Below are 13,441 nucleotides of genomic sequence, written 5' to 3' on the forward strand. Positions count from 1 at the left end.
GTGCCATTAACAAAAAATCTTGAGAGTAAAGTAGTTATGGTGAAGACTCTGTGAAGCTTGCTTTTGTTCTCATTAAGCAGAAAAGGAATGATATAAGAATGGAAATAAATACAGGAGTGGAGTTCAAGAGACATGTCAGGGCTAGAACTGTGGATGTGGGCATCTCCTGCTTAGAGGTGAGAGAAGTCATGAGAATGGGTAAGATCAAGTAAGAGAGCAAGCAAGTGAAAAAGCAACAAAGAAAGTGTGTGCATGCAAAGAACTAAAGATAGTGAAAGCCAACGTTGTGCAAAGAGCAGGGGAGAAAGATGGTTTAAGGTCATGGCAGCCACATAAAGTGAATCTCAAGGTAAAGGGACACTACACGGTGTTAATCACTGCAGACAAGTCAAGGAGAAAGAGTTTAGGCTCCCTACATGACAGCTAACTCACTGCTTCCTTTGAAATTTATAATTCAGTGGGTCCCACCAGTATACAGCCCCCATGAATATACAACCCTGCCTCCACCTTACCCCATTCCAAGCTACAAACAATCTTGGGGGCTAGCTGGAAATCCCAGAGTCTGAGGGACATTCTATCAAGATTTACTCTTCCTAAGCTGTCCACCTCCTTCTGTCCGTGCAGCTATGCACACCTTTTATGTGCACTGGCTGAATACCTAGCAGATGCTAAGCAACATACTCAGCCTTGGGAAAGGGACAGGTTTACGCCTTCAATGAGAGCAAACTTCAGTAAGTAGCAAGCAAACAGACAATGATAATACAATACATCACTGGTGAAAAAGGGAATGAACGAATACTCTAATAAATGTTATACATGCCTGGAGAAGGGATGAACCATGTTTCTGGGGAGTCCAGGAAAACTGTGGCAAAGAAAACTGGACCCTGAAGAAGTTTACCAGGTAGAGTACAGATAGGACTAGGGTCATGCAGAAGTATAGACAAGAAAAGGCCATAGACATCCTAAGAGGGATGAGGGGTATAATGTGTTGAACAAGAGAGAGAAGAGGACATCTCAGAAGTTTCCTTTTAATTCCCCCATTCTTTGCTCCCCAGAAAAGGAAAGAGACCAAGGAAATGCCTTATGTCCAAGAGGTATACATGTCACCTGAATACAGGAAGAAGAGGGCCTCATCTTTCTCACTACCTCTCTAAGAAAGCTAGTTTTAGACATGAAGGTTGAGAAGACAGGGAGAACCGATACAGCAGAAGTATTCTACTGATAAAAAGGGAGAGGAGGAAATTCTGTGAAACCTTCATAAGCAAAGAGGTTAGCTGAACGCAACAGCAATGTCACACTGAATACTTCCCCTTCCCACACAAGTTTCCGATCTCTTCCCTCCATTCCTGGGAGCCTGCTTCTACCCCTGGCAGAGCAGCCTTACTTGGTGAGCTCATGGTCTGAGAGGAGCTGCTTCAGGTGTCTGGAAAGTAACTTTTTTTCCATGGACAGTCGCACCCATGCTCTGGCCTTTCCCACATCAGTCTTGATTTCTCCGATGTTCTGAATGTGCCTGGAGAAAGAATGTAAAGGGAAGTGGAGGGTGGAATGGGAGATGAACTCATTGCCAATACCTTACCTGTAAAGCCAAAGGAGACCTGCTGAGACAGTCCTATCCCACCCTGGGAGAGCCCATCTCTATTCTCCAAATACTGGACTTCCATGTAGCCAGATAGGCTCACCATATTTGGGGAGGAAAAAAGATGGTACAGCCCTTAAAAAACCAGGCTACCCCTGAGCTCTTAGGGCTTGAGATACTCTCCTTTGCTCCCTTATCTCCAAAAACGCCAGGAAACCCAACTGTTGTATAGTTCTACAAATGCATCATGAAATACGAGGCTTCAAGATTAGGAGGGCTTCCATGTTAGCTGAGATGCTGTAGCAGCCACTGAGACCCTGTTACTTAAAGCGGACACCTAAGCAGCAACTGAAAACAGGATTTTAGTGGCTTATTACATGTGAGCCCATACTAACCTCATATCCTGAATCAGGGAGATCCTCAGGGGAGGCATGAGTGAGCTGGCATCAGACTTCCTACGTTCTGAATCAAGAAGTATTCCTAGAATAAACAAGTTGGTCATGTCCAAAGAGATCTGAATATCCAAACGGCTGACTACCCTTCCCTTATCTCAAATCACAAACTGCTATGGGAAACAGTTGGTTACACTGGTAACACTTTAATCAATCATTTCATAAATATTTATTAAATTCCTACTAAAAATCAAATTTTATAATTTTATGGATATTATCTCATTTAATTCTCTAACAATTTATAAGGTAGCCAAAAAAGATATCACAATTTCTCCCACTTAACAGAGAAGGAAAATGACATTCAAAAAGGTTAGCTGCTTTGCCTACATCACCAAGTAGCAAAGTCAGTACTGGAACACAGATTTCCTGGCTCCTAATCTATCATGCTCTCACCATGTTCCATAGAAGCAGTGCTTCCACTTGAAGCCACTACTCACATCCTGTTCTGGCTTTATAGCAGCCTACAAAAGAGCCAAGAGAATGTGTAAAGAACAAGAAGGTTCTGGTCTGTTCCAGAATGACAGGACCTCTAGGAGAAGAGGAGATATAATACCTTTATATCCTCATGTCTGGCCTAATGTTTAAAACTTAATATTTTCATCATCAAGCTGTTGAGAATTTTTGGCTACAGTTTATTCCTTGATGATGACTTCTATAGTGTTCTTAATAAGAACCTGCTCTTACACATGCAGAAAGTGGGCCAAAAAATTCCTCATAAGCCTATCTGGAGAACTCTTGTCCCTAGTTTTCAGCCAATTATCTCCCAGGTTCAATGCTAGTTAAGGTCAACTAGTTCAAGAGCAAAGAGTTCATGCTTATCTTTTTACCACATTTAACTCGTCTTTACCACTGAGATAAAAACATCCAAGGTAAACAAATCTTCTGGCGGAGATTGGAGAACAAAGGATGATGTGAAGGGAAGATGCACCCAAGAAGTAAAAGAAGGAGGGGAGACAACCCTGGAAAGGAAACTGTAGGATGGTCTAAACATCAGAGCAGGAGACAAGATGACTGGCTCTTGTCTGGCCTCTTCCAATAGCTCACTTTGTAATCTTAAGTAAATTTAATTCCTCTTTGGAATCATTTCCTCCTCTTATAAAATAAAGGGCCTAGACTAGATGACCTCTGGTATTGCCACAAACTCTGACATTTTTTATTAGGTTAGATACAGGTAGGAAGTATAAGGGATCATTCATACCAGGACTTGACTTTTAGGAGGTCCAAGGAAGGACACTAACTACAGCTTTCTTGACTAACAGAATAGATAATCATAATGCCCATGTCAGAGAAGTAAACAAAAAAGACTCTGAAAACAGCCTGCTCCAAACCTAGGACACCAGTACCACAGTAAAACCCAAATTCATTTTGAGACTTGCCTCTTGCCCACATAAATTTTCTATCTTGCCAATAAAAAGGGTATAGAAACACATAATGAAAGCAAATCACATGGTTTTGGTATGCTCTGTGGTTCAGAGAGTCTGATGGCTCCATATTCAAAACAGAAAACATTCCAGAGCAAAGGCTTCTTTGACCTGGAATAGTTTGCTTCAAGTGATCATTCCAGTGAGGGATGGAAGAGTGGAGAGAGAACAGACTCTCCAATCCAGACTATCTTACCTGAGGTACTCAGGCTTCCTGAAGTGAGTTTTCTCTGCCGGTTGTCCTGATAATGTAACAGGTGGGACCATAAGGCCGATTTCCCCTGGAACCAATGCAAGGGAGAAATACCTATCAGTTTAGATTTCAGGAGTCAAGGTTTTCAACATACAGATACAAGCTTTTGCTAAAAAAAAAAAAAAATGTATATACTGTTTCTTGTTTCAATGTACATCCAGGATACAATGTATGCAAACATATCAATTTACTAAAATCCAGGAGAAATGTAAACAGTGGAAGGTAACAAAAAAAGGAAATGGTCCCCCAGTGAAAATAGGAAGGAGATGGAAAAAAGAGATGGATAAGAAAGAAAAAAGCAGCTGGGCGCAGTGGCTCATGCCTGTAATCCCAACACTTTGGGAGGCCAAGGCAGGCAGATCACTTGAGGTCAGAAGTTTTGAGATCAGCCTGGCCATCATGGCGAAACCCAGTCTCTACTAAAAATACAAAAATCAGTGGGATGTGGTGGTATGTGCCTGTAATCCCAGCTACTCAGGAGGCTAAGCCAGGAGATCACTTGTACCCGGGAGGCGGAGGTTGCAGTGAGCCGAGATCACACCACTGCACTCCAGCCTGTGCGACAGAGATTCCATCAGAAAGACAGAAAGAAACACAGAAAAAAGAGAAAGAGAAAAAGAAAAAGAGGAAGGAAGGAAGGGAGGGAGGGAGAGAGGGAAGGAAAGGAAGACAAGGGAGGGAGGGAAGGAAGGAAAGAAAGGCAAGGAGAGGAAGGCAAGGCAAGGAAAGCCAAGAAAGAAAGAAAGCCGGTACAGTGGCTCACACCTGTAATCCCAACACTGGGAGGCCAAGGCAGGTGGATCACTTGAGGTCAGGAGTTCAAGACCATCCTAGCCAATATAGCAAAACCCTGTCTTATTAAAAATACAAAAATTGGCCAGGTGTGGTGGCTCACACTTGTGTAATCCCAGCACTTTGGGAGGCCGAAGTGGAAGGATCACAAGGTCAGGAATTCAAGACCAGCCTAGCCAATATAGTGAAATCGTGTCTCTACTAAAAATACAAAACTTAGCTGGGTGTGTTGGCCCACGCCTATAGTTCCAGCTGCTCAGGAGGCTAAGGCAGGAGAATCGCTTGAATCCAGGAGGTAGAGGTTGCAGTGAGCCAAGATCGCACCACTGCACTCCAGCCTGGGCAACAGAGCAAGACTCTGTCTCAAAAAAAAAACTTAGCCAGTTGTGGTGACACACACTTGTTGTCCCACCTACTCGGGAAGCTAAGCAAAACCCTGTCTTACTAAAAATATAAAAATTAGCCAGGCATTAGGCACATGCCTGTTGTCCCAGCTACTCAGGAGGCTGAGGCAAGAGGATCACTTCAACCCAGGAGGTGGAGGTTGCAGTAAGCCAAGATTGTGCCACTGTACTCCAGCCTGGGTGACAGAGTGAGGTTCCCTCTCAAAAAAAAAAAGAAGCAAATGACCTATCATCCTCTACACGGTATGTTGGTTTTATATCAGCTTGATGGCTTTTGCAAAGAGGAGTGGATATTCAGTCTATAAGCTTCAATCTTAGCTCCTGAATTCCTAAAATATTTAAAGGTATTCCTTTAAATATTGTTCTAGTCCTGATTTTGCTACTTGGTGAACTAGGCAAAGCAGTTTGGTGAACCTCTCCGAATGTCAGTTTCCTTCTCTGTTAAATGGGGGAAACTGTGGTATCTTTGGCTACCTTATAAGTTGTTAGTGCAGGCCAGGGAGAGTAAGTCATCACTATAACAAGAATTTACTATTGAAGGTATAGTTGAAGAAACCTACAGAAAGATAGGCTGATACTTAACTGTAAGGCTGAAATAAACTACAGTCAATATAATAGAACCTTGGCATTTGGAAAGGTGAGAACTGCAGTTTAAACTATTTGAGACATATTTGTCATTTTGCCAAGGCACAAATCTGAATAGTATTTGCAAGCCTGATGTGAGGGACCAATTCACCTGGGTAATGAGTGAGCCCCGCTGGTCACCCAGCAACTGCTTTCTCTTTCTTATCATCATTCAGTATATCATGACCCTTGTTAAATGATTAAAAACTTTATTTCAGATTCACAGTAAATGTTCCCATGTAACTAATAAAATAATATAAAGGTTGTAAGTTTGTTTTAGTAAGATAATAATTTTATAAATGACTTTGTTTCTATAATAATGATAGAAGCTACCAGGTCTTGAGGCTTACTATAAACTAAGCACTATGTCAAATGTTCAAAATACAATATTTTAATTAATGATCCCAGGAGTCTAACAAGGTAGATATCTCTATCCCTATTTTCTCTAGAGAAGAAGAAACTGAGGATCAGAAAGATCAAGTATCTTGTAACAGGTCACACCATTAGTAAACAGAGTGTTGGGATTCAAGCTTAAGTCTAATGTCAAAACCATTGCTCTTAATAACTATGCTACACAAGATGCTTCTGAAAAGATCATTTAACTTTTTAAGTTATACATTCTGAAGAAAATTTTGTGCTGTGAAATGAATGTGAAGATTTAAGGACTGAAGATTTACCCTTTGAGAGTACTGAAAGTCTGTCTTATTTATATTCACAAAATTGATCTACTTTAGGGAAAAAAAAAAAAACAAAGACATCTGAAAAACCCTTGCTATAGATCTGCTAGCTGTCAAAATAAGCTTGCTGTATGTTTGTGTTTCCTAGAAAATTCACAAACCTAAAACCCAGCAATTTCAAAGGCAATTTTAAAAATATATAAAAACTAAAATTAGAAAATACCAGGTTTTATTCATCCAAATATCAAATATTTGAAAAAAAAAAGCATAAATGTCTAACAACCTTAATGAGACTTACGAATCCTATACACTGCTACTAAGAAGGTCTATTGTTTCCTGTCGGGAGCCAAAAAGAAAAAAATAATAATTTACAAAGCTTAAAAAAAAAAAAAGGTTAGCTGGCCATGATAATTCACACCTGTAATCTCAGCACTTTGGGAGGCCAAGGTGGGTGGACCATCTGAGGTCAGGAGTTCAAGACCAGCCTGGCCAACATAGTGAATCCCCATCTCTACCGAAAATACAAAAACTAGCCAGGCATGGTGGCAGGCACCTGTAATCCCAGCTACTCAGAAGGCTGAGGCAGGAGAACTGCTTCAACCCAGGAGGCGGAGACTGCAGTGAGCTGAGATAGCACTACTGCACTCCAGCCTGGGCAACAGAGTAAGACTCCATTTCAAAAAAAAAGTCTATAATGTATCTAACAGATAATACAAGAGCTTAAAATATTTATGGTCTTTGACTTAGCAATTCAACTTCTAGAAATCCATTCATCCTTCCATTTACTACAACAAGAAAGTAGGTTCCCTAACACCTAGGCAGACTAGGAAAGCAGCTTAAGGGAACTTAATAGAACTGTCTGAATGTGACACACACTAAGTACAGCTGGTGACCAGAGAGCCTGACATGCAAAAACACCAAGGAGCCAAAGACAAAAGCAAAATCAGGCCACCATACTAGAAGAAGGAAGACCCTGGCTCACAATAATTACAGAGGTGGGGAGGAAGAGTAAGGACAAGAGTGAAAGAGCAGCAAACTGGGCTGCTGCACTTGGTCTTTCTAGTTCAAGAGACATGGCCTACTCTTTTTCCTCTTTTGCAAAGGGGCTGATTGGGACTGAAAGATTCGATACAGCCTTATCATCCATTTGCGAACAGGGATAAACAATAAATTGCACCAGATTCTACAGGAATCTAAGCAAGAAAGATAAGAACAACTCCTTTTCACATATCAACCCCAAATGGCTGCAGTTACAAAACTAGTATGAAAAACCAAACCTAAGCCAGGTGCGGTGGTTCATGCCTGTAATCCCAGCACTTTGGAAGGCCAAGGCGGGTGGATCACCTGAGGTCAGGAGTTCAAGACCAGCCCAGCCAATGTGGAGAAACCCCATCTCTACTAAAAGTACAAAAATTAGCTGGGCATGGTGGCAGGTGTCTGTAATCCCAGACGCCTCAGGAGGCTGAGGCAGGAAAATAGCTTGAACCTGGGAGGCAGAGGTTGCAGTGAGCCAAGATGGCACCACAGCACTCCAGCCTGGGTGACAAGAGTGAGACTCCATCTCAAAAAAAAAAAAAAAAGAAAAGAAAAACCAAACCTCCAAACCTCTATCTGCTAGAAAAACATACTACAGCCCATCTCCTTGGAAGATGTCACTGAAAGCCAAAGAGAGTGGTGAGGATAACAGAGGTTCTTATGAAGACTTGCTGCAGGCAGCCCTGTGCAAGCAGTCAAGTCTAGTAACAAAATTTAAGAGGCCAGCAGCAAAAACTACTGTTTGGGTTCTCTCTACATTCTAAGCAGATAATAATGGGTGGTTTCTCAGGAAAGTACCCCCACAGGGGCATAATAAAATCACCCTCTGAGAGCAAATTTAGTCACACTCTGGGTGTATGATGAAGGACAGCAGGTAACCAGGGTGTAACATCTGGATTGGAAGATAAATGAAGAATGTCTCAGAATGATAAAGAAGCCAGCAAAACGGAAGCCTATGGAGAACATGATGTTGGGAACCCAACATAGGTCATCAGGGTCAATCTCCAGCTGAACATGTAACCCTACAAGAACAGATCCTCACTCTCCTCTGGTAACATGTCACTGTTTCACTTCCAGAGCTCTAAGTCAGGATTAAGAACAAAATGGAACCTCAACTAAAAAGCCTCCATTATTTTGCACTGGTTTCTAACCAAACAAGTAGCCTATCTCTCCAAATGAGAGAGGACCAAATGGACTCTAAAAGAAAATCCAGTCTGGCCAACATGGTGAAACCCCACCTCTATTAGAAATACAAAAAAATAAGCTGGGTGTTGGGGCCTGCGCCTGTAATCCCAGTTATTTGGGAGGCTGAGGCAGGGGAATTGATAGAACCAGGGAGGTGGAGGTTGCAGTGAGCCAAGATCGTAACACTGCATTCCAGCCTGGGTGACAGAGTGAGACTACATCACAAAAAAAAAAAAAAAAAGATACAAAAATTAGCCGGGCATTGTGCGCAGCTGTAGACCCAGCTACTTGGCAAGCTGAGGTGAGAGGATCACTTGAACTCAGGATGCAGAGGTTGAAGTGAGCTGAGATCATACTACTGCACTCCAGCCTGGGTGACAGAAGGAAAGAGGGGGGATGGGGAGGGAAGGGGAAAGGAGGGGAGGGAAGGGGAAGGGAGGGAGGCAAGGGATGGAGGGAGGGAGGGATGAGAAGGGGAAGGGAAGGGGAAGGGAAGGGGAAGAGAAGGGGAAGAGAAGGGGAAGAGAAGGGGAAGAGAAGGGGAAGAGAAGGGGCAGGGAGGGAAGGAGAGATGATCTGTTGATGGGCATTTAGGATGACTGTAACTTTGCTATTGTGAATAGTGCTGCAATGAACATACATGTGCGTGTGTCTTTATGGCAGAATAATTAACATTCTGAAAGACAGGTTTTTATTAACTATGCACCTTTCATGGATTTGGAAAATAAGGCTCAGAAAGTGCAAATTGCTTATTTAAAGTCATCCAGTGGAGCCAGGATTCAAACCCAAGTCTTTCTGACTCACAGTTCATAGTGTTGCTACTACACCACAGTGTCAAAATTTTAGGGATGTAATACACAATTTTTAATATCTAAAAAACTCTATAAATGCAGTGTTGTTTACAATATGGAAAAATCACAATTAACCTAAATGACTAATAATAACAGCCTGATTAAAGTATGGTACATCTATATAAGAGATGTAGTCATTAAAACAGATTTTACAATAACCACAAACATTCAGAGAGCCAGAAACCAGGCTCTGAGCTTAATTAACAAATCCACACATGGACCCAATGGAGATGGGTACTTTTAAAATTGCATCAGGCAGGGCACAGTGGCTTATGCCTGTTATCCCAGCAGTGTGGAGGGCTGAGGCAGGAAGACCATTTGAGCCCAGGAGTTTAAGACCAGCCAGGACAACACAGGGAAACCCTGTCTCTACAAAAAATAAAAAATTAGCTGGGCATGGTGTAACACCTATAGTCTCAGTCTCTAAGCTGAGGTGGGAGGATCACTTGAACCCAGGAGGTCAAGGCTGTAGTGAGCTGTAATCATGCTAGTGCACTCTAGCCTGGGCAACAAAGCAAGACTCTATCTCAAAAATTAAATTAAATTAAATATACAATAAAATAAAATAAAATTCCATCATACATATAAGGAAACAGGCTTAGAGAGGCTAGTAACTTGCTCATTTTCATAAAGTTATTAAATGGAAATCATACTTCAAATCCAGATCTGTTTTATAGTTGAGCTCTTAAACACTATACTATCATCTAAAAATTAGTTAAGAGCATAGAAAAGACATGAGATAAAAAACAAAGCAAGTTGCAAAACATTACGTACAGTATCATTTCATTTGGATTTTTTAAAAAAACACTTTACTGAGATATAATTCGTGTTACCATAAAATTCACATTTTTAAAGTATGCAATTTTCTGAACAAAAAAAATGGTGTTTTTACTATAGAGTTGTGCAGCCATCACCACTATCTAATTCTAGAACATCTTCAACACCCCCAAAAGACACTCCATATGCATTAGTAGTCACTTCCCGTTGCTCTCCCTCCAGCCTCTGGCAACCCTTAATCTACTTTCTGTCTATGGATTTGCCTATTTTAGACATTTTCTATAAATTAGATCATACTATCTGTGGCCTTTTGTGTCTGGCTTCTTTCACTTAGTAGGTTTTCAAAGTTCATCCATGTTGTATCACATGTAGGTACTTTATTCCCTTTATTGCTCAATAATATTCCAATGGATGGCTACAACAAATTTAGGTCACCCACTCATCAGCTGATGAACATTTGGGTCATAATAGCCTTACATGATTACACTATTATGACTAATGCTGCTATAAACTTTTTTTTTCTTTGAGATGGAGTTTTGCTCTTGTTGCCTAAGCTGAAGTACAATGGTGCAATCTTGGCTCACTGCAACCTCTGCCTTCTGGGGTTCAAGGATTCTCCTGCCTCAGCCTCCCAAGTAGCTGGGATTATAAGCATGCACCACTATGCCTGGCTAATTTTGTATTTTTGGTAGAGATGGGATTTCACCATGTTAAACAGGCTGGTCTCAAACTCTTGACCTCAAGTGATCCATCCACCTGTCTTGGCCTCTCAAAGTGCTGGGATTACAGGCATGAGCCACCACACCCGGCCTACTATGAACATTTGTATACAAGTTTTTGTGTAGACATATGTTTTCACTTCTCTTGAGTATGTATCTAGAATTGGGCTTGCTGGGTCATATAGTAACTGTTTAACATTCTGAGGAACTGCCAGACTGTTTTCCAAAGTGGCTGCACCATTTCACATTCCCAATAGCAATCCATGAAAGTTCTCATTTCTCCACATCCTTGCTTAACACTTGTCACTGTCTTTTTTGTTTTAACTATTCCGTAGATGTATCTCATTGCAGTCGCATTGGGTTTTTAAATGTATAGCTATACATGCATGGGGATATGTACACAGAAGAAAGCTCTGAAGAACAGGTGTTGAAGATTGTTGCTATACTCACTAGAATGAACACTCCAGGAAGGCGGAGATCTTGGTCTGTTTTGTTCACTGAGGTATTTCTAATGCCTACAACAGTACCAGACATACTGTAGGCCCTCCAGAAATACTAACGGATACTACAGCAAATATGTATTTTCTAATTTTTCCATAATAAAACTTCTTTTCGAAAAATTTCAAGTTATTTTCAAATTTAAAAATACATAAAAATAAAAAGTATCTATCTTGACTACCAATTGAAAACACAGTATTTTGAAATAAAAAAATTCTATTAAGTGGAAAAATCAAACTTACTCAACTTCCTGAGGCCTTCTCACAAATGTTTAGATAAGCCATTTGCATAAAAAAGAAATGTTAATGACAGACTTGATTTTTCCACTGTGAATATACTATTAGTGAAGAATCTTTAGTGTATGATTGGCACTTCTGAGCTCCAACTTCTCTTTCTGGTCTATCTCCAGATGAGGGCCAGCTGCCAAACAGGACCTATCATGTAGACCTTTAACTCTACCTCCAGGAAGAAAGACGCCTCTTTTAAAAAGTCTGACAAACACAAAGATTTATAAAGCTTATCTTTAAGGAAAATAGTTTGGATCACATTTATTTGTTTGTCTAATTATTTCAAATCTCACTCCAGAGCACTGTGTACCACTTTTCAAAGCCAGTCAGCTGGACAAAAAGAGTGTGGGAAAGTTAGTAACTGAAAACAGGAAGACAATTTGCTGAGCAGAGAGAGGCTAGACACCCATTACCTGTTTCACTTGTAGTCCATGACTCCAGATCCTTTCCAGGAGATCACAAAGGCTGGCAATCAGGGTGTTCTCTTCCACCCCTGTGATGTTCACCTCCCCATGCCCTAGTTCCACAGCTTCTCGGCCCATCTTTTCCACCAGCATCCTCTTGGTCTACAAGGAAGCAGCAGTCAACAGAATTAAATAACCACAGTGAGCAGGATCACATACAACCTGAGAGGGTTCCGACAGCCTGCATAGCACATCTGTTGGGCTGGGAGGGACAGGATGAATAAGCCTCAAGGACGCAAAATATATTGATATCCATATAGGTCAGGTTAAGAGGAAGTGCACGCCTTAAAAATTTACTTAAGAAAAGGATAAGCCCCTCCTACAACAGCATGGGAACCCTCTCTCTCTCCTCTCTCTCTCTCTGCCTAATAAATCGCTTTTTCTGCCAAAAAAAAAAAAAAAAGGAAGAAGAAGAAAGAAAAGGATAAGAGCACAGCAATCTGTATGACTCCTGGTCAGTGATTTCAACACTCTGTATTCAGTTTTTGCATTTATGAGAGAAACAAAATTAAATAAACCCTTCGGTCATGCTCACCTCTGACAGTCTGATTCCTACTGCTTAAATGACCCTACCAAATAAACCTCTGAGCATACATACAACTTAGAAATATATCTGAAGTAACTGTCAAGGAGACAAAAAAAATGAGGAGATAATTTACATAAAAATTTTCAACTGCTTATTGTAAAATCATAACCAAGAAAACAGACACAGTATAATGATAATCATAGTTTTTATTAAGTACTGTGTCAGGCATTGAACTTAGCATTTCATTATCTCATTTAAGCCTCCTAATGGTCTATGAGGTAACTATTATTATCATTCCCAATTCACCAATAAGGAAATTGAGAAATATAGTAATCAATATACTAAATTTAAATATAGTATAATCAATATAGAATACAGTACTATATTAAATATTATCTATATATTTCAACCTTCCAGACTCAGCTGACACTCCCACCTCAGCCTCCCCAGTAGCTGGGACTATAGGAGTGCATATTTGTTTTGTGATTTGTCTGGCTTTTTTTCCTTTAAGACACTAGGTCTTACTATGTTACCCCGGCTGGGCCCAAACTTCTAGGCTCAGGTAATCCGCCCACCTCAGCCTCCCAAGTAGCTGGGATTACAGATGTGTGCAGATACTCCTGGCTTGTGATTTGCTTTTTCACTCAAGTTATATATGTATATAACTTGCCCAAATGAACAAGCAAAGTAGCAATAGATCTGGCCTTTGAACCTGTATCTGTCTGAACTTTAAGTACAAGTTCAAAAGTAAGATTTAACTATGCTATAAATTTGTGACATATAAAAATCTAAGAAAAGGAAAACAAGTCACCCCAATCCTATCTTTCAGAAGCAACAACTTTTAATACTTTGGCATATTTCTTTCCACTGTTAGGATTTTTCATTTTTTTACTGTTA

The 13,441-nt window shown here is 40.7% G+C and overlaps 1 protein-coding gene across 3 annotated transcripts in view; it reads right to left on the reverse strand.

Moving 5' to 3' along the window:
- Positions 1-13,441, reverse strand: part of DENND5A (DENN domain containing 5A) — a 123,655-nt gene that overhangs the window by 9,464 nt on the left and 100,750 nt on the right. For all 3 annotated transcript variants that reach the window (XM_017977895.4, XM_017977897.4, XM_002755025.6), the window contains 4 exons: positions 11,968-12,120; positions 3,649-3,733; positions 1,975-2,059; positions 1,385-1,513 (listed from right to left, as the gene is read on the reverse strand). In XM_017977895.4, the coding sequence (XP_017833384.3) occupies positions 1,385-1,513; positions 1,975-2,059; positions 3,649-3,733; positions 11,968-12,120 (452 nt within the window). The remainder of the gene's footprint in view (positions 1-1,384; positions 1,514-1,974; positions 2,060-3,648; positions 3,734-11,967; positions 12,121-13,441) is intronic.

Source organism: Callithrix jacchus, chromosome 10, assembly GCF_049354715.1.
Source record: "Callithrix jacchus isolate 240 chromosome 10, calJac240_pri, whole genome shotgun sequence".
NCBI lineage: Eukaryota > Metazoa > Chordata > Mammalia > Primates > Cebidae > Callithrix > Callithrix jacchus.